We start from the raw sequence: 24,426 nt of genomic DNA, 5'->3' as shown, positions 1-24,426 counted from the left end.
CAACATCAATGTCGTTGATTCATAGATCTCTTGAAATCGATCTTGATTGCCAGTTCTATTGAACCCAAGACTCTTTTGAATCCTCAAGTTCCTCTTCTTTCTTCGACTCTTGCTCTCTCTCGCCTTCACAATCAAAAAGAATTAGCCACAAAATTTAAATTGAGCATTTCAAATCTTGTTGTCGTTTAAGAAGATTGATTTGTCGACTTGTTGATTTATCGATTGATCACCGATTAGCTTCAATTTGCAGATTTGATATTGCCAATTGGAAAATTCCTCTTCGAATTTGAAATGTGATTGCCAATTTCCTCAAACTCGAGGCTCTGATACCACTATTGGGGGATCCAGAGGAGACCGGTTGCTTAAAAAAAATCAACACTTGCTCACAAACATCACCATCAACATGTCAACCTCTTTCCCTAATTTCCAATCGCACACACGCACCTAGACTATCACTCACTCTCTCTCTCTCTCTCTCTCTCTCTCTCTCTCTCACACACACACACACACACAAAAGCATAGAATTGACAGAGACAAGTTGTAAGAGGGTGTAAGAGCATGGAAGAGTAGATGTAGACTTGATTAAGGAGTACACAGAGAACACAATAGCTTAAGAGATGGGATATGAAAAATTGAAAGCATCTACACAGGAAAGGCCTAAAATCATATCCCCAAACTCCATGACACCTCTCTTGTGGAGTTGGTATTTGATATTTGATTTATTATTGGAGCCAAAATTGGAGGCCCCTCTTCTACACTTTAGTAAATAATGAGTGGTACACACTAGTTATTGCATGACCCTCTTAGGGTGGGTTCTCACTATCCTATTTACAAAGGAGCCATAGTGGCTTATTTCTAAAATACTGTTCTAGGATAAAATAACAGAGAATTATTATTTTTCGGCGCCTCCTCCTCAACTTCTAGAGTTCCAATCTACAAACCATCATGCACTCACTGTTAGTAAAATTCAAATACACAACACATAATTAACCATTAAGCGAGCTATCCCAATTGCAATTAACCAAATGCAACAGGAGGATGCCCAGTCTCGTAACATCTTTACTCCCGTGTTCTTTACTTCTATGTCTCCCTCCCCTGTGTGCATCTACTCATGCCCCCACAAGGCTCTTTCTCACACGTCTACATTAATTCTCACTCTTGTACATTAAAATAGGATTTGGATTTTCCTACAGACTATGACCAAACCAACGAGGACGTGATACTTAAGATTCTTTACTCCCGCATCTCCCTCTCCTCTATGTAGCTATTGGCAGCCCAAAAGGCTCTTTCTCACACGTCTACATTAACACTCTCTCTCTCTCTCTCTCTCTCTCTCTCTCTCTCTCTCTCTCTCTCTCTCTCTCTCTCTCTCTCTCTCTCTGTCTCTCTCTCTCTCTCTCTCTCTTTGTAGTGTGAAGATCAATTATAGCAACGGTTTTTACATTTAAAGTTTGAATGTCAAATTTGAAAGTCTTATCCAGATGCACCTCTCTCTCTCTCTCATGTGTGTGTTTGTGAGATACATTCTTCTAATCTTTGTGTGTAATTATCCTCAACTCCTCTCAATCACTCCCTAATCTCTTCTAATCTCTCTATGTAATATTGCTTGCTTCCTCTTAATCACTCCCTCCCCTCCTCTTAATTTCTCCTAAACCTACATTAATCAAAACTTCATTCTACTAACCATTGTAACTTGTCTTCTGATATAAGGTCCTATAATTCTACTCTCCTCTACTTTAATCCTTGAGATATTGTTCTCAAATACTAAGCTTTTCCTCTCCTCTAATCTATTGTCCTTTTTCAATTCTGAATGCATCTCAAAATTCACTCTTCAATCTCATTCTATTCGTTTCTAATCTCTATTTAATTATCTTCATTAATGACTATATACACTCATAATTATTTGCTACCATCTCCTTGATACACCTTTCAAACTCTTTCATTAAGTTAATCAAACTACAGCTACGTGAAAATCAGGCTTTGTAAATTAAAAGTAAGTAGCTATTCTCTAATTAGAGTACTTAATCAATAAGTACTCTAATTAACTTTTTATACCTCTAATTAAGTACTTAATCAATAACCACTTAAAGCAAAAGATAGATAACAACACTTACTTGCTTAGGTACTGAGTGTGCCATTGCCACTTGACATAGATTCTTTGCTTCTGATATTTAGCTCATTTTTTGTGTCTTGTGTCCTTGTTGAGAAACTAGAACAATGAGATGATGTATCTTGAACCTCACCTTCTAATGCTATCAAAGCACTAGCATATGCCGCTCTAGTTTGGCCTCATGAGCTTATTGTGGATATTTTAGCATGATAGAGTTGCCTCATGCAAGTTCTTGAGACTCAAGGTGCTCTAGGATCGAACTTAAGTTTGAGCCTCAACTACATGTGCGAGTGTAGCACAGGGTTCAAAGCTAGCCTCATCAGATCCTTGGATACCAATGGCAAGAGGCTCAAACTTAAGTTTGAGCCGTTCATGTCTATGCTAGTGTAGCACTACTGTGCAATGCTACCCGCATGACATCGTTGAGGCTACTACCAAGGGCATAGAATAACACCTTTAGACTCGAACTCAACTTTATATGTTAGTATAGCATAGCACTACTATACAAGGTTATCCTCCTGACATCCTTGCAACAGGTACCAATGGCAAGAGCCTTGCCAGCATATGCTAGTGTAGCACTACTATGCAAGCCACAGTCTCATGGCAATGTTGTGGCTATCAAGGACATGGAAAAATATATTTAGGCTCAAACTGAAGCTTGAGCCACATCGGTATATACGGCAGTGTAGCACTAGGGTTCAAGGCTAGCCTCGTGCATCCTTGTAGCTACCAAGGGCATAAAATAACACCTTTAGACTCGAACTCAAGTTTGAGACTTGTTTGCATTCTCTATTGTAGCACTAGGGTGTAAGATTAGCCTCATGAAATCCTTGTGGAAAACAATGGTACCGTCTTGAACTTAAGTATAGACCTTGCCTACATATGTCAGTATAGCACTACCATGCAAGTCTAGCTTCATCACATACTTGTGGATACCAAGAGAAAAGAAAAACACTTTAAGGCTTGAACTTAAGTTCGAGCCTCAACTACATAAGCTATTGTAGCACTAGGAAGTAAGGCTAACCTCATCCTTTTGGGATACTAATTCCATGAGGCTCGAACTTGAGTTTGATTCTCATTTGCATAGGCTAGTGTAGCACTAGAATGCAAGGCTAGCCTGATGACATCCTTGTGGCTACCATGGGTATAGATTAGCACCTTAGGCTTAAGCCTAAGTTCAAGCCTCATTTTCATATGCTAGTGTAGCACTAGGATTCAAGGCTTGCCTCATGACATCCATGTGGCTACTAAGGACAAGAGGCTTGAACTTAAGTTTGAGCCTTGCCTACATATGCTAGTATAGCACTACCATGAAAGTCTAGTTTCATGAAATCCTTGTGGATACCAAGGGAATAAAACAACACCTTTAGGTTCAAACATAAGTTTGAGCCTCAATAGCATATGCTATTGTAGCACTAGTGTGTAAGGCTAGCCTCATTACATCCTTGTGGTTACTTAGGGAAAGAGGATCGAACTTAAGTTCAAACCACACCTACATATGCTAGTATAGCAAGTCTAGCTTAATGACATCCTTGTGGCTACTTAGGAAAAGAGACTTGAGCTTAAGTTCTACCTCTAGAACTTAAGTTCGAACCTTGCCTACATATGATAGTATAGCAAGTCTAGCTTAATGATATCCTTGTGGATACCAAGTGAATAGAACAACACTTGTAGGCTTGAACTTTATTTTGAGCCTCAACTGCATATGCTATTGTATCACTAGGGTGTAAGGCTAGCCTCACGACATTTGTGTGGCTACCAATGCCAAGAGGCTCGAACTTAAGTTAGATCCTCACTTGCATATACTAGAGTAGCACCAGCATGTAGGGCTAGCTTGATGACATATTTGTGGATACCAAGGGCATAGAATAACACCTGTAAGATCAATCTTGAGTTCAAACCTCAGCTGCATAGTCTTTAGCACTAGGATGCAATGCTTGCCTGATGACATCCTTGTGGCTACTAAGGGCAAGGCTCAAACTTAAGTTCAAGCCTCCCCTACGTATGCTAGCATCATTTACATATGCTATTGTAGCACTAGGGTGTAAGACTAGACTCATGACATCCTTATGGATATTAAAGGCAAGAGGCTCAAACTTAAAGTTTGAGCTTCCTCTCCATATGCTAATGTAGCACTAGGATACACGCCTAACCTCATGAAATCCTTCTGACTAGAAAAATCATAGAGCTTCACTTTTAGACTCAAATTTAGTGTAGCACTAACTTGCAAGGCTACCCTCATGAAATCCTTATGGCTAGGAAGGGCATAGAACAATATCTTTTGGCTCAAACTTAAGTTTAAGCCTCGCCTACACATGCTAGTGTAATTTTTAAAATGTACTATTTAACTTAAATCTGTGCTCCTTGTTTAGGCTCTAAAATTTTTCTTTTTTTTGTTTCACAAATCGAGGCTTTCAATGTACCAAGTTTACCAGAGCAGGGTACACAATTCTTCACACTCAATGTTCTTGGCATGTCCACTCAAGCAAAACTACTGCTCCAAGAATAAAGGTTGACAAGACCTTTGAATTAACAAAAGAAGGAGTGAAGTGGTTTGTGGATACTTACAAAATACAAATGCAAACTACAAAGGTGACATCCATCTATATTTGCCACAAGGTGATATGAAATATGGAGACATGGAGATTATTGTGGGTGTCAAAGATGTGGATGTCAAAGATTGTTGTGGGCGTCAAAGATGTGGATGCAACAGAAATGCCACGCCTTGCATGTAATGTGCTACCTATTGGAGAGACCACAAAGGAAAACAAGTTTTGCCTATCATTGGGAAATTTTCATGTAGTAGACATGGGTAGCAAGTTAGGAAAAGAAAATTCTATTGTAAAATTAGGATTGAAGATCTCCAGCTTTACTAATCAAGAAGACTCGGGTGTGGATTGTGTGGAATAACTAGTGAAGGCAATGAACATGCAAGCGAGCCTTGAGCTTACCAAAGAAGCTTGTACCTACAAAGAAACCAATAGGGGCACTATCTAAGAAAGTTGAGAAGAAGACATGGAAATTCATAGCTAGGAGTACACTTGCTAGCATCAAGAGGTGCCCGTGAAATCTCTTTAACACATGTAGAGAAGATTGCTACCACCATTAATTTAGAGGAGCAAGAAGGTTCACAAGAGCAAGATTCGCAAGGAGTCGCAAGAAAAAGGAAGGCAAAGGATAATTCTACTCTTGAAGAAAATCGAAAAAATCTAGCAAAGAGGAAGATGAAAAAGAGTACAGAAGACAAAGAGGTTTTTGAAGAGGAGTTGATGGAAATGGAAACTCCATAAGAAGATAACAAGGCACTCACCTCCTTAAAAATCAAGAAGGGATTTTATCATTTTGGGATTAATGAATTCTATAGCATTACCATGACAATGTGTTTTTGTGCTCCATCAAACTATGTGTATAGAAGATTGAATCTAGATTGGGTCAAGATTTTGACTTTAAACTTCATACAAGAACCAAAGCAAGAGGAGATATTGAAAATTTTGATGCCTTGTAATCCTTCCAAAAAAAATCCTCTTGATAAAATTGCGAAAGAGGATGTTCACAATGTTGACTATTGGATCATCTCTAAACATCACTCCATTAGTGTTGCAAAACGTTTGCAGGGTACAAAAGTTGCAAAGGTTACCCCTCAATTGCGTCAACAATTCAAACATAGACGATGAAAGATTATTCTTAATTTCCCATCGCGCAATGATCTCTCGCAAAATCTCCAAAGATGTGAAATTATCTATTGAAAAGTCAATGCAAAAGGAGTCATTTCTTGAACAACTTATGCGAGCATGAGCAGAATGGCATGCAAATGATCGTCCTTCTAAGCCACCACCTAGTATCAAACCAAGAAGGACTTTGAGTCTTGGAAGGTACTTGCTTGATTCTTTGAAAACATGACTATGAGTCTTTTATTAATATTGCTTTGTAAATCAGAGTCTACCATAGACTCAAGCATGCCCTCCATGTGCGCATTTATAACTTAAAGTGAGGTTTGAACTTAAGCTTGAGTGCCACTTGCATATGAGGCTCTAGCACTAACAAGTGAGGCATGAACTTAAGTTTGAGCCCCATTTACATATGCCCGTGTATTTTGGACTTTGCATAGATGTATGTGAACATATCAAGAAACAATTCAATCTAGCATGCCAAGCTTGAACTTAATTAAGTATGCGGCTCAACCCCACAAGTTAGTGCCTTGTCAATATTGATGTTGGAAATTTCAATTTTGCAGACCTTTTTTGAGATCATAGATTTGTCAAGACCAACTTGCATTTGCTACTATGTGATGAGGAGATAGAGAAGAATTAGGTCAAGAATATGAAACAATATGCTAGAGGTTTGCTACCAAATACAAAGGGAGAAACAATTGAAAAGGGCTCCACTAAAAATCCTAAATTTCTCACTATGAAGGGTGGTCAGATTTGACAAGCACCTGACATAGCAACACTAGCACCTACATTATTCAGGTGCATTTTAGGCCTCGAGAGTAGAAAAGTTCTTGAACTGCAAAATGCAATCTGGACAAAACCATCTTGCTAAATAATGGCAATCACACCCCTCTTGGAATGGACATGGATAAGATGGATTGGAAGTTAAAAACAAATCGACTGTTGAAAGAAGAAACAATATCATTCTTCTTTGATATGACAAGGGAAAAGGTATCTTGGGAGAAAGTTTATGAGAAGTACAAGCTAGGTAAGCATGAGTACAATCAAATAAGGAGCTATACCCAGTACTATGTCAAGGACTCCCTCAACAGAGCAAAGAAGACTCCATCATCGCTTCAAAAAAGTGTAATAACTCTCCTCATATCATCTTTATAGAGCCAATATGGGCATAATATCTCAAGATGAGTCTATTCCTTGGAGAATCAAGGGGATGGGCTTTGATATAGAGAAGATCAAATACTTTTGCAATACAGAGTATGTACCATTTCAATTGGTCGTCTTGGATCTTCATGGTACTACATAATAGCTCTCTATGTAAAGATGATTTTGAAGCAATGGAGTTAGAATCTCAATTCTCCACTCTTTTGGAGAGCGATCTATCCTTGCAGGAGTGGTGTGGTGCAAGTCAAGCATCAATTGTGAGAAATAGTGGAGTTGGATGATACAAAAAAAGAAGATCTTAACAAATATTTACATCGATGAGCAACAAAGTGGTGGAGATGATGAAAATCAAGACAATTATAATGTAGACAAAACGGATGATAGAGAAGTACAAGAAGCTATGAATTTTGACCATCAAGGGGTGGGGATGGTGGGGGGCGGGGGGGGGGAGACAATGTTAGAGAAATTAGTCTAGTTGTGGATGTTGAGTGTGCAAAAGACAATGCTGAAGATAATGAGGATCATGGTGCAGGTAATGAGGATTGTTAAATTGAAATGTTTGTTAATATACTCACATACATCTATGCAAAGTCCAAAATACATGGAAATCAAGGATTTAAATTTCACATAATCACTCAAAATGACATTAGAGTAAAAATCTAGTTGGCAAGATGAATCTTTTTTTAACATTGACAAACTCATGCATTTAGAGTATTGAATGGAAGTGGGAAGAAATCAATTTCAAAGAACTCCAGTTTATATGGTTGTTAACATTTCTTAATGCTTTGTGATCACATAAATTTTTTGAGGTATTAGGTAAATATTAAATCAGTGATGAGTATATGTAAGTTAGGCTCACACTTAAGTTTGAGTCTCACTTGTTAGTGGTAGAGTTTGACGTGCAAGTGACGCTCAAGCCGCAGTTTAAAGTTCTAAACAAGCTCATAGAGGGCATGCTTGAGTCTATGACTCCCACTTAAAAGTAAATATTGATGGAAGGATCACATTTATATTTTCAAACAATCAAATGAGTACCTTCCAAAACTCAAAGTCCTTCTTGGTTTGGTTGACGCCAAGCGTTGGTTTACAAGCACAACCATTTGCATGCCATCGTGCTCGTGCTTGCATCAAATGGTCAAGAAAGGGCTCCTTTTGCATTGACTTTGCAATAGATAGTTTCACATCTTTGGAGATTTCACAAGAAATCTTCGGTGGAAAATTGAGAATAATCTTTGATCGTCTATATTTGAATTGTTGACGCAATTGAGAGGTAACCTTTGTAAGTTGTGCACCTTGCAAATGTTTTGCAGTACTAATGGAGTGATATCTTGAGATGACCCAATAGTCAACATTGTGAACATCCTCTTTGACAAATTTTTCAAGAGAAAATTTGGTGCAAGGATCAAAGGGCATCAAAATTGCCAATAGCTCCTCTTGCTTTGGTTCTTGAATGAAGTCCAAAGTCAAAATCCTAACTTGATTTTCTGTACACATAGTTTGATGGAGCAAAAAAGCACCTTGTCATGTAATGCTAAAGACTTCATTTATCTCAAAAGGGTAGTATCCCTTCTTGATTACTAAGGAGTTCAATGTCTTGTTATCTTTTGATGAAATTTCAATTTTGATCAACTCCTCTTTAAAAACCGGTCTTTTGCATTGTTTTTTTCCTTCTTCTTTGCAATTTTTTTTCGATCTTCTTCAATATTAGAATCAATCTTTACCTTTCTTTTCCTTGTGCCTCTTGCTCCTATGAACCTTTTGCCAATGCATTTACAACAAGTACCTTTGATGAACTAATAGTGGTAATGACCTTCTCCACATGCTTTAAAGAGCTCGCACGAGCACCTCTTGATGCTGCAAGTACACTTCTAACTATGGCTTTTCCTGTCATCTCCATAAATTTCTGGCTAGAACCCTTGTTTGTTTCTTTTTAAGTACACCCTTCTTTGGTAATCTCAAGGTTTGCTTTGCATTTTTCACTACCTTCGCTAGGTCTTCCACACGATCCACACCTAACTCCTCATGATTAGAAAAGTTGGGGATCTTCAATCCTAGCTTTGCAATATAAATATCTTGGGCTCTACAATTCATGTTTGCTCCAGGAGAAGTGCCCAATAATAAGCAAAACTTGTTTGCCTTTGTGGTCTCTCCAATAGATAGTAAATTACATGCAAAGCATGGAATTGCTGTTGCATCCATGTCACCTATGGCACCCACAAAATCCCCGAGTCTCCAAATTTCATATCACCTTGCATAAAATACAGATGGATGTCACCTTTGAAATTTCCATCCGCATGTTAAGTATCCACAAACCACCTCACTCCTTTTGTTAATTCAAAGGTCTTATCAAACTTTATTCTTGGAGCAGTAGTAGTTTTGGCTTGACTCTGGACATTGCAAGAACATATAATGTGAAGACTTGTGCACCCTACTCTGATGTAGTTGGTACATTGAAAGCCTCCATTTGGAAACAAAAAATAATAATAATTTAAGAACCTAAAAAAGGAACACATATTTTAAGCTAAACAATACATTTTTAAAAATACACTTACATGTGCAAGCGAGGCTCAAACTTAAGTTTGAGCCAAAAGGTGTTGTTATATGCCCTTGCTAGCCACAAGGATGTCATGAGTGTAACCTTGCAAGCTAGTGCTACACCAACTGTGAGGGTTGAACTTAAATTTGATGTTAGAAGTGAATTTCCAAGACTCTAGTAGCAACAAGGATGCCATGAGGCTAGCCTTGCACGGTAGTGTTACAACACTAACATATGGCGAGGAAACTCAAACTTAAGTTCGAACCTAAAAGTGATGTTTTATGTCCTTGCTAGCCACAAGGATCAAATGAGGCTTACCATTAGATGCTATTGCAACACTAGCATATGCAATTTAAAGGTGTTATTCTATGCCCTTGGTAGCCATAAGGATGTCAGGAAGTTAGCCTTTCAACCTAGTGCTACCCAGCATATGTAGGTGATTCTTGAACTTCGATTCCATTTCTTGTTTCACAAAAGCTTTATGAACATATTTCAAAATCTTGCCGTTGGTCAAATGATATGAAGAAGTCAAGAAGTATCTAAATTAACTTTTTTGGAGTTTTTAAGGAAAAAAACTTACGTTTTAGACCTAGTTTTGACTTCCTTAGTTAACTCTTAAGACTCAATGTGCAAGGGACCCACCTCCACCAACCCCCTCCCTTAACCCCTTTCTTACCACCTTCACGTATGTAAACTTTTCCTATTATAACACGTAAAACACAGAGACTATAATCACCAAACTCAAACAACTAGGATAACAACTTCACTATATGTTAAATGTCCATCAAGGCTCAAGACTTACAGCATACTCTCCATAGCCATCTATAATCGGACTAGAGTTTTAACATGAAAGAAACTTACATGAGTAACTAGGGTACAACTTAAAGTTTTATCTATTCTTCATCAAGGTCTTTAGGAAGTTCATTCTTGGTAACTTAGGTTTGAATTAACACTTATCATAACTTTAGCTCCACCTTGCATCTCCTTGGGCGTACATTGCAACTCAAACTTCAATTTGAGTCTCCTACCAAATTCAAGGCTACTTTTTCTCACACCTCTTGCCAGTCGTAGATTTCTAGCACTTGGATGTACATCTAAGCTCAAACTTGAATTTTAACCTTCTACCAAGTTTCATGGGTGCCTCAATGTAGCTTGGGCTCTATCTTACAACTCTTACCAACTATAGATTTCTAGGCTCTATCTTACAACTCTTACCAACTATAGATTTCTAGTACTTGAGATTGAGCCTCCTACCAAATTCCATAAGTGCTTCAATGTAACTTGGGCTCCATTTTGCAACTCGTCGGCCATAGATTTCTAGCACTTGGATATACATCTAGGTTCAAACTTAAGTTTCGACCTACTACAAAATTCCATGGGTGCCTGAACGTAACTTGACTTCCATCTTGCAACTATAGATTTTTAGAATTTGGATATACATCTAGATTCAAACTTAAGTTTTGACCCTCCTACCAATCTCCATGGATTGACTCAATGTAACTTAGTCTCCATCTAGCAACTCTTGTCAACTATAGATTGGATGTATATCTAGCTCAAACTTGAGGTTGAGCTTGCTATCAAATTCCATAGGTGCCTCAAATGTAGCCTAGGATCCATTTTGCAACTCGTCAATTATAGATTTCTAGTAGCACTTGGCTGTATACATCTAGGCTCAAACTTGAGTTTGAGCCTCCTACCAAATTCCATGGATGCCTCAACGCAACTTGGCTTCCATCTTGCAGCTATAGATTTCTAGAGCTTAGATATCTAAGCTCAAACTTGAATTCAAGCCACCTACCAACCCCATCTTATAGCTATATATTTCTAGAGCTTCGATATCTAAACTTGAGTTCAAGCCAGCTACCAGCCTCAATGGATTGACTCAACGTAACTTGGGCACCAGCTTGCAACTCGTCATCTATAGATTTCTAGCACTTTAATGTACATCTAAGCTCCAACCTCAAATCGAGCCTCCTACCAAACTCCATGGGTGCCTCAATGTAGCTTGGGTTCCATCTTGCAGCTCTTGTAAGCTATATATTTCTAGAACTTAGATGTACATCTATGCTCAAACTTAGAGTTCGAACCTCCTACAAATACAAAATTCCATGGGATGACAATGTATTTTTGGAATGTATTAAATTTTGAGTTATATGTTGTCACACACTTTTACTTACATCTCTTGATTTTCTCTGAAATCTATATATCTTGCAACTTACATTTTAATCATTTTGGTAATGGAGCATGTGGGGGTGTGGCAAATTTGATTTTGAGTCCCCCAAGTTTGTCTTGCAACTTCACATATAATCGTTTTGGCAATGAAGCATGTGTAGGTGGCGAACTTGATTTTGACTATGTAGCTATAAACCATCATGTGCAAAAAAACCCCAGTATATATAATATGGTATGATTGTTGGCAACACACAAAGATCTTGCATACTCAGTAACATCCACTAAACACGTGCCACAACTTTCTTGTGGAAACAACCTAGCACAACAGAACCTCACTTTAACACACGTGTCCCAAATTTATGAATTTTTTCCTATTTTCCTAAATGTGTTAAGTGCTAAATCTTGTCTTGGCTTCTTTACCACATATGTTGAAGCATTGAAGAAGAATCAAGATGGAAAGGTGCTCAAAGACCATCGGCCAACCTCGAGCATACCCAAGATGCTTGAATTGGCCCGAGAATGCTCCTTGAAGCTCCATCCACCCAACTCCACATAAAGCCAACCCGTACAACATATATAGGACACCTTGCTATGTGTGCGGGCACGAATAGGAACCCTCACTATTCTGCCGATAAGCTCCTAGCGCTTTAAACTATTAGGTAGGTCGTGACATAGATACCAAACATATGCATGCTTCAAAACTAGGTAATAAATCCACTAATTAAGAGAGTCAATTGGCATCAAAATGTTCTTTAGAACTCAGTCAAAATTCGACCAACACTGCCAAAGGTAAATAGATACTGGATCACTGGATCATGCTTTAGAACTAAGTGTTAACTTAAAAGAGTTAAAACATTGTACGAGGAGGAAATACTTTCCACCATGAAATACTCTAACAATATCTTTTAAAATTGCGATTTTTGCTTTTCAAGCTAAAAGTTGACAAAGTGAAAAGATTGTGAACAACTCTGTACGAAGCTTTCCAAAGGCCTGGTGAAGTCACTTTTGACTCGGTGTTCGATAGTCTGACCGTAGTTATGCTAATTGTAGTGATATTCGTCAGTAGCTCATTCGACAAGTACGTCCCACCATAAAACCTTTGATAGCTTTGCTATTCACATCGAAAGGTGGGCATTTATACGAGAGACATTTTCCAAAACATCAAATACTCTTCAATGTCAAGGTTCTTTCCCTCTCCTATCAAAGATCAAGATGTAAAATCATATTATTGGAGTGGGTGAATTGGACGCACAAATGTGCTCCTGTGTAAACAAAACCTCATAGCTCCAAAACATCAATACTCTTCACTGTAACTTCTTTCCCTCTCCTATCAAAGACCAAGATGTAGAAACATATTAATGGTGTGGGTGAATTGGGCGCACATTAAAAACCCGAGGAATTTACTAGTAGTAATTGGGAGGTGTCACCTACAAGGGCCAAAGTGAATTTCCTTGTTAACCCCTATATATAGTTCCCTCCTATCAAATCTATCCTTTTTGCCTTACAAAGCCCCTCTATTGTAGAGTCACTCTACCATATTAGAGAGTACCCTTGTACTTAAAACAAAACCCAAGTCACTCTCACAAGAGATTAGTGCCCAACATATAATGCCATTTTCATACAAACTACACCACATCGACATCAAACTCACACTAGATTAGATTAGCACCCCATAAACTAGACCACATAAGACATCAAACTATCACATTGGATTAAATTAGCACCATTAAACTAGACCACATAGACATGAAACGGTCCCACTCCATTGGCACCCTGCAATATAATACCATTCTCCTAACTTTTGTTTGAACTAGGCGGCACAGATCATCAAATCATCAAAAAATGTTTTTGAGGTTTTTGGTGGAAAAATACTGACCAATTTGAAATGATGAGAATGCTACTAAAGAGACAACCATCAATGTTTGACAATTCAATTATATTGCCTATGCAAAAAGATAAAATTCTCCTCTCTAAACACATTCAAACAGGCCGAGGGAGAGTTGCAGCACCCATCCTCACAACTAAGCACCTTATTGTTGAAGCAATATTGCCATTGGAAGAAACAAAATCATCTTGACCAATCTACCATTGAATTGAGCCTATTATGATGTTGAGGAAATTATTTTCTCAATTTGCGGTTAAATTTCGAGCGCTAGTGCCCTACGTGGCACTAGCAATCGTCGTTGATTGAAAAAATGTGAGTTTTTTAATGGCAATGGCTGCTGCCACATAGGCAGCAGCGCTCGAAATTTATCATCGCCCGTGTTCTCATGGTGATGCATCTAAAATGTGTAACCCTACAGAAAATATTGCATTAGCTGTCCTGTTTTAGCCAATCACACAAAGGCTCCCCGCTTCGACCATCACATTTGATTAAATGCTTCTTCAAAATGTCCGGAAATATTGGTGCCCTATATGTTGGTGAGAATGTTGAAGTAGATGCATATACACACCTAATACAAAGAATACAATGCAATGGCGCATTGAACACACAGTTGCAACTAATGCAAAGGCTGCAATAAGTGACCACCAAGTAATACAACCGCAGTAGCAAATCCATTCATATCAATTCATGCGGCCAGGAAACAGTTAGCTAATCATGCGAATGCAATGCAAACACAACTACACCAGCATGAGATGAGCAAGCTAGGTAACTGCTAGAATTATCCAGACAAGAGTGAAAGAGAAAACCTTGGCAATACAAGCACACTCCACCCTTGAATTTCAATTATCAGCTTTAGGGGTCATCTTCTTTGCTGCACCAAGGCCTTCCTCCTGTCCGCTGCCGACATTGCCAGATTTCAACGAGCTGGGCTCAGCAGAAGCTTCATCAGAGGCCTCCTCCGAGGCCACATCAGCAGCAGCTTCCACACGCTTCACTTGATCAGCACCTCCATTGTGGGAGACTTTGCGGGCCATCTCATGGAGCTGCTGGTTCACACCCTCGACAGCTTTTTCCGAGGCAACTGTTCTTTTGCCGGCATCGTTTACATCAGAGGATTTTTCAGAGAGGGAGGCGGAGATGAGGATTCTCTGACGGAAAGGGCAGGAGCAATAAAGGCTCTGCTGTGCTTTAATGGGGAAGGGCAGTAACGATGATGGTGATGGTGATCTTTGCAGGGTTGCCTTGCAACGAAAGCTTGATGGTCTGTATCGAGAGCTTGCCGTACTCGCCCGAAGAGCTTCCATGGTTTCTGTGTATGTGTGCGCGTGTGCGTGTCTGCTGCTTGGGGGGTTCTTGCCCCTTAGAGATGCGCTCTCTTGCTATTTTTCCACTGCCTTGCCACCCGGCATTTGCATACATGCACACTTGGAACAAAAGATTATACACGTGTCCGCCCAAAGGCTCAATCACATAGGCCTCTTTCCACTGCAACCAGTGCAACACCCATCCTACAGACAGACAAGTGCGTCAAAAGCCGTCATTCTGACGTCTCAAACAGTGAAAAGAGAGTCATGGCCCACTGTCAGCGCTGCATGCACCTGCCCGTTTGAATCGCGGAAGCCATCGGCCGCTCACCCTCGCCATCCGAGTTGAGAGGAGCTCGTCCTAACAATCACTATCGATGAGGCACCGGTTGCTTGGCGAGAGGATCCTCCATAGGCTTGCAACGTTCTGCACTCTGTCAAAAAACTCTCTCTCTCTCTTGCGTTCTCTCACTATGACACTTAAAAGCCACTTGCATGTGCTCGATATGCGACGATAGCCGTTGGCAGTGTTGGCGATCGTTTTGACACCGGATATTGTGCATGTGTTCAGTCTCTCTCTCTCTCTCTCTCTCTCTCTCTCTCTCTCTCTCTCTCTCTCCCCGTTTGATTCTCACTTTTCACTCGTTATTCAAAATCGTCCACACATACTCTCCCCTCTTACTATATACTAAAGGACGTTGAACGCCCTAAAAGTAGGGAGCTTTAGGGCGTTCAACTTCCTTTCGTATATAGTAAGGAGAGTACTCCTCGTTTGATTCTCACTTTTCGCTCGTTATTCAAAATCGTCCACACATACTCTCCCCTCTTACTATATATTAAAGGACGTTGAATGCCCTAAAAGTAGGGAGCTTTAGGGCGTTCAACTTCCTTTCGTATATAGTAAGGAGAGTAAAAGGAGGGGGAGGGGGGGGGGGAGGGAGGGAGAGAGAGAGAGAGAGAGAGAGAGAGAGAGAGAGAGAGATCCTCTTGCTCTTGACGTTGATGCTTTAACCTCCTCTTCTTCTCTGCCTTTGCTTTGGCCTCTTTTTATGGGTAATCTATTCACACACACACACACACACACACACACACATATCTAGACAGGAAACCATGTTTAGCTATTGCTCTCTGCCCCACCATGACATAAGCATAAGCTTAGAGATACTTACGATACGCAAGTTGAACCTGGACGTGGTGTCACACACACACACACACACATTCTCTGGATAACAGATAGTGTCATATACATACACATTATCTGGATAATAGATTGTCATAATAATCAATATCTAATTCTCCTAAATGATTTTCTCATATTAAACTGATCATTTAATGTGGGGAAGTGCCAGGGGAGAAAAAGCTAGAATATTGGTTAAGCTAGCAGACCGGCCACGGTAGGGATCCAAAGGAGGGAAAATAGGGATCCAAAGGGGGGGTCATCTGCAAAAGAGCCATGTGCAACAATGGGCTAAAAAGACCCTAAGGTTCAGCCCATTAAGACTTCCAAAATGCTAAGGTTCCAAAATTCAAAGGTTGTGTCCAAAGGTCAAACCTAGGGGAAATTGGATACTTTGTGTGTGTAAAAAAAGTCTTTGCATATCCCTACATGGGAGGGGACGAGCCCTGAAGGTAGGGGATGAGAGAGAAAGTCACACACACACACACACACACACAGAGGCTCCCTTTACACAAAGGGAATGCGGGACACATGTCAGCTCCCTAGGCCAGATGCCCACAAGGTGTGTCCAGTTTCTATTGGATGACCCTTGAAGTGTACCAATGAGAATTAAGCTAGAGTAAATCTAGTTTAATTAATTAAAAAAACATTTAATAAAAGAAACCAATGAGAATTAAGTCTCCTAGAAGACTATTGGGCAGTCTCCCAAGGGGTCCAATGAGCAGTCAGGAGCCCAATGGCTTGCCTGATTCCTATTGGCCAGGAGACAAAGGGGTCCAATGAGAGTTTAGTTTAATTATTTAATTACCTAAAGCTCTCACAAAAGGGGAAAGGGGGACACATGTCAGAAGGCTATCACTTATGCTGCTTAATGATCATTGGCTTGACTTAGGGAGAGCCAATGAGGGCTCAGCAACAGCAAATAGCAAGAGGGATTGCCCAAGAGAGAGAGGGGGCTGATTTTTGCAAGGCATTAACACACACACACTCACACAATCTCAGATGTGTGAAGCAAAGAAGACTATCTCTTCCCAAGCTTTAATGGAGAGCTCATCACCTACTCCAAGCTTGTGAGATATAGAAGCCTACATCAACACTCTCTTGGCATGTGGATGCAAATCCAACCAAGATCCAAGCTTCAATGCATGCTCATCTCCTCTACCAAGCTAATTACTAAGCTAAGCTATGCTAATATGAGTGATTATGTGAGGAGATGTACATCTTTCTCCTAAGATACTCCTTCTTCCTCTCAATCTACTCTCATACCCTGCTAGCTCTCACCATCTTGGAAGGTGTGTGAGGTCTTGGGTCTGAGAACGGGGATAATTCAAGTTGTGTTTGCTAAGTGTTTTGCTTAGTGCATGAAGCTTTCATCTTCATTGCACTAGCTAGTCTTGAAGGAACACAAAGAATTGTATTGTACAATGTCTCTCTTGATGGGAGAAACCATAATACAAAGCCTTTTGGAGGGGGGATCGGCTCCATGCAAATCCGGTCCTCAACTGTTGTCATTAGCTTAATTTCTCTCTCTTTTGAAAGTATTGTCGATGCTATCTAACTAGGTGTTATGCTTTTTGTTGCTCTCTCCACCCAAGCACTCTTGTAATTCTCATTAGGAATCTATTCTAATGAAATGCCCACTATGTTCATGCTCATTTCCGCTACACACAAGTTATTAGGCCATTAGATGTTACATTGGTATCAGAGCTCAAGGTTTCTCTTTTCTTGCTCAAGAAGGGAGGTCCTCAAGCTAGCTACAAATGGTTGGTATTATTAATTGCCTGTGAGTAAGTAGAATAGGGATTTTTCAGCTTTGCAGTGCGCCTGCCTTTGTGCAGTTAACGGGGAATCACCGTCGAGAGCTATGGTCTTAATAGTGGAGTCCTACGGGGCTTGCCTATGGCTTAACCACTATTGAGCTATTAGAAGCTTGACAGGAGCCGGTGCTGTTTTGGTGTCGAAAGACCCTCTCTTCTATTCCTTGCAATTAATGGTATTCGAGTCGTGGGTACAGTAGATTGAGTGCTTTTTCTAAAGGGGTAAAGAGGAGTAGCAACTAGGGCTTGAAGTGCCAAAGTACACCTAAAAAGTTTACACCTAAAAGTTGTTAGAATGGATGACAATAGTAAAGAGAGTGAAATTAATGTTGATAGCTTTGATTTTGCTCATGAGCAAGCTACTAATGATGCTTCAATGCTTGTTAACTATCTTGTTTCTAGGCTTCAACAAGCCATGGGTATTCCATCTCTCCAAAGTGAAGTGCAACGGTAGCTCCGTGCTCATGGGATTCTCCAAGCTCATCACCATGACAAAAGAACACCTAGGAAGCTTCCTTGTGAGACTACCAAAAGAGGTCTCTCTCCGATTCGGGAAGAAGAAGAGAATCCATACGAAGGGCTCAAGAATTTACTTCTTGACGATATATCTCCTTCCCAAAGGAGAACTCAAGAGCCTCCACCGAAGGAACAAGAAAGAAGCGAGTCTCCCGCCACCTCGGCGGAGATGGCTCCACAAAGACGGCGGGCTAAACGCTCTCCATCACCACCAAAGCGGAGAAGACCATCATACTCTTCTCCACGCCATAATTCAAAGAGGGATGATAAAAAGCAAGAGAAGAAAAAGGCGAGAAAGAGGACACCCTCTTCTCCATCTTCTTCATCCTCTTCCTCTTATGAAAGCTATGGTGAAGACGAAAAAGATCAAGACAAGAAAAAGGCGAAAAAGAGGTCACCCTCTTCTCCACCTTCTTCAAATTCTTCACCTTTTGAAGAAAGTGATGGTGCAACCTTTGAACCATCAAAAAGAAGAGGCCATAGGAAATCCTATGCCGCATGGAAGAGGTCGTCCAAGCTGAAGAAATTCAAAGAGGGAGGGAAGAGCATCTCTTTCCTTACCTATGATGGCACCTTTGGTGCTACGGACAAAGTCTTGGCCTTTATCCAGCAATTCGATGCGGCATTTGGAGATGAGGGCTTCACGGAGTCCTCTAAGCTACGCCATGTAGCTATGCACTTTCAAAAGTCTGCCAGACAATGGTAGTCTAGCCTACGAGCCAACGGTGAAGCTCCACGAACATGGAAAGCTTTAAGAGCTTCCATTATGAAGCAGTTTTTGGCCACCGATGCCAAAGACAAAGTACTCACCGAATGGCGAAGCTTAAAGCTCTCTCCCAATGAATCCATCCACAAATATGTAGACAAGTTTTGGGACCTACAACTCAAAGCCACTGTCTTCAAAAAGTTGTCTGATAGTGGTCCAGGGTTCAAGAAGGGCTTGCTCACAGAAGTCTGTGAAGAACTTCACATTCTACATCGTCACAGTACACCCTACTATCCCCAGTCACATGGTTTGGTAGGAAAAGCTAATGGTGTCACTGCAAGCATCATCAGAAAGATGGTAAAAAATAAGACAAAGTTGTGGGATGACTTCTTGGATGGTGCCTTATAGGCATATCAAACCCAATATAGGGAAGCCACGGAGTTCACACCATTTCACTCAGTCTATGGTCAAGAGGCTTTGCAGTCTATCGAGCTCAACATTCCAACAATGCGACTTCATAGCAGAGGTGCACAAGATGAGCAAGAGGTATGGATGGATCGACTTCTTACATTAGTGGAGCTTGAGTGGAAAAGAGAAGCAGCCTATGCGTGCTACAAGAGGAAAGCTACACAAGCGAAGGAGAAGCTTGACAAGAAACTGAAGGACAAAGGCATCAATGAAGGAGATCTTGATTTTGGAGAGCAAATGAAACAATTTTGTGCGGGCTTAACCGAAGAAATGGCGGAGTATGTCAACTCCCAAAGGCCACGTACGATATCGGCGGTAATACACCACACTATGGTTGCCTCTCGAATCAATTTCCAAACGGGGCCTAAAAGAAATAATAAGCCCCCGGAAAACAAGGGTTCCAATGAGCCTAAGGGGAAGGACAATGTCCAAAAGTCTCCTAAGGGCAACTCCAACAAAGCTAAAGAGAAGGGAGTTTACAAAGGTAAGAATAAACTCTCTCCTGAAGAGCTTGAGCGTTATCGTAAGGATAACCGGTGTTTCAAGTGCGACGAACAAGGGCATGCGTACCGCGCTTGTTCCCAAAAGAACAACCGCCAAGATCCTCCTAGAGCTTCCTTGGTTGAAATCCAAGAGGAGGAGACTCACCAAACTCACCACAAAGGATCTCCTCTATGCCATGCTTGGGGAAAGGTAAGAGAACATGATGCTTTTATTCTCTTTGACCCTGTTGAGCAAGCTCTAGGCATATATGAAAGGAACTCCTTGCAGTTCTACATGCCTTAGACTCATGGAAGCACTATTTATTGGGGACTCCTTTCATTCTATGAACGGATCACCAAAGTCTTAAGTACTTCATGACGCAGACCAAGCTCTCCGACAAACAAATGAGGTGGGAAAATTTCCTTTCGCAATTTCATTTTCATATTGCTCACATTGCTGGCAAGCATAATCACGTAGCTGATGCACTCTCAAGACGGCCAAGAGTGAATGCGGTTTCCATAGAAACTCACAATGATCTATCTTCAATGATAGATGAGTATGCTATTGATCCCGATTTTAGAGATGTGATTTCAGCCCTTGCATTGGGGAAGAAATAATAACCATTTACCTTACAAGATGGTTATCTTCTCTATGGCAATAGACTATGTGTTACTAACTCACTACGTGAGAAAGTAATGTATGAATCTCATGATCCACCTTATGTGGGGCATAGAGGGATTCAGTCTACCTTAAAGGGAATCGAAACATATTTCTATTGGCCTACCATGAAAGTGAACATACAATAGTATGTTTCTAAATGTGTGGTATGCCAAAAGACAAAATTTGATAGAGGGAAGAAACTTGGATTGCTTCAACCCTTGCCAATCCCTAATTCACCATGGGAGAGCATATCCATGGATTTTATCTTTGGATTGCCTAAGTCTATCCATGGGAATACGGGAATATGGACGATAGTAGACAGGTTTAGTAAACAAGCTCATTTTATACCTGTCAAAAAGACTATCAAAGCCCATCAAATGGCAAACCTCTTCATTTCACAAATCTTCAAGTACCATGGCTTGCCAATGTCCATAGTGTCGGATAGAGATCCTAGAATGACCAGTAATTTTTGGAAGGGTCTCTTTGAGAATTTAGGGACAAGGCTAAACTTCTCTTCGGCCTATCATCCACAAACGGATGGCCAAAGTGAAATAGCTAACCTAACCATTTTCGATCTACTAAAAGCCTATGTAACGGAAGTAGATCAAAGATCCCAATGGGAGAAGTACTTATCCTTAGTGGAGTATGCTTACAATAATACTGTACATACTCGATCTACTAAAAGCCTATGTAACGGAAGTAGATCAAAGATCCCAATGGGAGAAGTACTTATCCTTAGTGGAGTATGCTTACAATAATACTGTACATACTTCCACAGGAAAAGCACCTTTTGAGGTAATTGAGGGAAGATCAAAAAGCCCCTTGCTACTTAAGGTACATGGGAAGATCTTCGCTGTAGATGAGTATAGCCGAGACCTACAAGAATCTTTCCAAAAGATTAAGGATGCTATCTCTATCTCACAGCAAAGGCAAAAGGCTGCTGCTGACAAGCGCAGAAGAGCCCAAACCTTTAAAGAAAACGATTGGGTCTTGTTAAAGTTTCCCAAGGCTCGATTAAGGCACACGACGGGCAACAATCCTACGGGCCACCAAAAGTACTATGCTAAACTAGCAAAAAGGTATTATGGTCCCTTTCAGATTCTTAGGCCAATCAATGAGATGGCCTATCAACTCAAGTTGCCCAATCATTGGCTCATACACAATGCTTTCCATGTGAGCCTATTAAAGCCTTACAAAGGAGAGCCACCTCAAGAACCAAATATTGAAGACCCACCGGAGATCGAGGACCAATAGGAGGTGTTGCAGCCTGAGTCCATTCTCCGACATGAAGACAAGGTACTAAGAGGCGGTAAGACTATCCGACGATATCTTATTAAGTTTAAGAATTATCCTTTTGAAGATGCTAGATGGATGCAAGGCATACAATTAAAGGATAACTTAAACCTTGTTAATGCTTACAATGCTTCCCAAGAGTAAGCAAATGTACAAAATGTTAAAAATGAACAAAGTTTTTGTCTTATAAGACTCTATTTTTCTTTATTGTGCACAAAAATGAAGTAGTATGCATGCTTAGATCAAGTTTGCAGAGACGACGTCTCCCAAACACCAAGTAGAACTTGTCACTCTACTATGGAAGACTGATAGGAATAATGTGCAGACATGCTTGCGGCAGCCTCAGGCTCTCAAGCACCAAATGGACTAGTCATCCATTGTGGAATGGTGTCGTAGGGTAACATAGGGATCCTCTACCCGCTAAGAAAAGGACTCATGAATATGCTTTATCTTCTCTACACCATAGTCGAGGACGACTATGATTTCAAGAGAGAGGTAATGTCATAATAATCAATATCTAATTCTCCTAAATGATTTTCTCATATCAAACTGATCATTTAATGTGGGGAAGTGCCAGGGGAGAAAAAGCTAGAATATTGGTTAAGCTAGCAGACCGGCCACGGTAGGGATCCAAAGGAGGGAAAATAGGGATCCAAAGGGGGGGCCATCTGCAAAAGAGCCATGTGCAACAATGGGCTAAAAAGACCCTAAGGTTCAGCCCATTAAGACTTCCAAAATGCTAAGGTTCCAAAATTCAAAGGTTGTGTCCAAAGGTCAAACCTAGGGGAAATTGGATGCTTTGTGTGTGTAAAAAAAGTCTTTGCATATCCCTACATGGGAGGGGGCGAGCCCTGAAGGTAGGGGATGAGAGAGAAAGTCACACACACACACACACACACACACACACACAGGCTCCCTTTACACAAAGGGAATGAGGGACACATGTCAGCTCCCTAGGCCAGATGCCCACAAGGTGTGTCCAGTTTCTATTGGATGACCCTTGAAGTGGACCAATGAGAATTAAGCTAGAGTAAATCTAGTTTCATTAAGTAAAAAAACATTTAATAAAAGAAACCAATGAGAATTAAGTCTGCTAGAAGACTATTGGGCAGTCTCGCAAGGGGTCCAATGAGCAGTCAGGAGCCCAATGGCTTGCCTGATTCCTATTGGCCAGGAGGCAAAGGGGTCCAATGAGAGTTTAGTTTAATTATTTAATTACCTAAAGCTCTCACAAAAGGGGAAAGGGGGACACATGTCAAAAGGCTATCACTTATGCTGCTTAATGATCATTGGCTTGACTTAGGGAGAGCCAATGAGGGCTCAGCAACAGCAAATAGCAAGAGGGCTTGCCCAAGAGAGAGAGGGGGCTGATTTTTGCAAGGCATTAACACACACACACTCACACAATCTCAGATGTGTGAAGCAAAGAAGACTATCTCTTCCCAAGCTTTAATGGAGAGCTCATCACCTACTCCAAGCTTGTGAGATATAGAAGCCTACATCAACACTCTCTTGGCATGTGGATGCAAATCCAACCAAGATCCAAGCTTCAATGCATGCTCATCTCCTCTACCAAGCTAATTACTAAGCTAAGCTATGCTAATATGAGTGATTATGTGAGGAGATGTACATCTTTCTCCTAAGATACTCCTTCTTCCTCTCAATCTACTCTCATACCCTGCTAGCTCTCACCATCTTGGAAGGTGTGTGAGGTCTTGGGTCTGAGAACGGGGATAATTCAAGTTGTGTTTGCTAAGTGTTTTGCTTAGTGCATGAAGCTTTCATCTTCATTGCACTAGCTAGTCTTGAAGGAACACAAAGAATTGTATTGTACAATGTCTCTCTTGATGGGAGAAACCATAATACAAAGCCTTTTGGAGGGGGGACCGGCTCCATGCAAATCCGGTCCTCAACTGTTGTCATTAGCTTAATTTCTCTCTCTTTTGAAAGTATTGTCGATGCTATCTAACTAGGTGTTATGCTTTTTGTTGCTCTCTCCACCCAAGCACTCTTGTAATTCTCATTAGGAATCTATTCTAATGAAATGCCCACTATGTTCATGCTCATTTCCGCTACACACAAGTTATTAGGCCATTAAATGTTACATAGATAGTAGCCAGAATGATAGACAGATAGTCCTCGTATGCTCTATAACTCATACTCACACTTGCCATCGACGATCGTTCATGTTTGTGAACTGCCTCAGATTGCTTACGTCCACACACACACTCACAAGTTGCTGGGCTCATTGATTTACAAGCCGAAGAGCATCGCATGACATGCATGCTTACCCTGTAAAATTCCGCACATTCTCAATAGTTTCGTATTTTTATTCTTAGACATGAGAATCTTCTCTTCTCCGTGCCGAAAACCATTTCTCTACTTATGAATATAAGCGTGAACACTCTTTAAAACCGCATGCTCATGTTCTTAGCTGCTCGCATGTTCTAAATTTTTATAACGCACC

General features: G+C 40.6%; 1 protein-coding gene across 2 annotated transcripts; it reads right to left on the bottom strand.

Moving 5' to 3' along the window:
* Positions 1 to 12,561: 12,561 nt before the first annotated feature.
* LOC147426620 (uncharacterized) lies at positions 12,562 to 14,910 on the bottom strand. 2 transcript variants are annotated; one of them, XM_086498568.1, is made up of 2 exons: positions 14,342 to 14,910; positions 12,562 to 12,847 (listed from the first exon to the last, which is right to left on the bottom strand). In XM_086498568.1, the coding sequence occupies exon 1, from the start codon at positions 14,837 to 14,839 to the stop codon at positions 14,375 to 14,377; it is 465 nt and encodes a 154-aa protein (XP_086354694.1). In that variant the 5' UTR covers positions 14,840 to 14,910; the 3' UTR covers positions 12,562 to 12,847; positions 14,342 to 14,374. The 2 variants fall into 2 exon arrangements, with proteins under 2 accessions (XP_086354694.1, XP_086354695.1); XM_086498569.1 differs by lacking the exon at positions 12,562 to 12,847 and adding an exon at positions 12,876 to 13,947.
* Positions 14,911 to 24,426: the final 9,516 nt, after the last annotated feature.

The sequence above is a fragment of the Adiantum capillus-veneris genome, chromosome 24 (genome assembly GCF_014529385.1).
Source record: "Adiantum capillus-veneris isolate H3 chromosome 24, ASM1452938v2, whole genome shotgun sequence".
In the NCBI taxonomy this organism is placed as follows: domain Eukaryota; kingdom Viridiplantae; phylum Streptophyta; class Polypodiopsida; order Polypodiales; family Pteridaceae; genus Adiantum; species Adiantum capillus-veneris.
The sequence above is the reverse complement of the archived record's forward strand: the minus strand, read 5'-3'. Positions and strand labels throughout refer to the sequence as shown.

What these genes read in the sequence shown, in the direction of transcription:
- LOC147426620 (XM_086498568.1), bottom strand. Translation starts at nt 14,839, where the DNA reads ATGGAAGCTCTTCGGGCGAGTACGGCAAGCTCTCGATACAGACCATCA.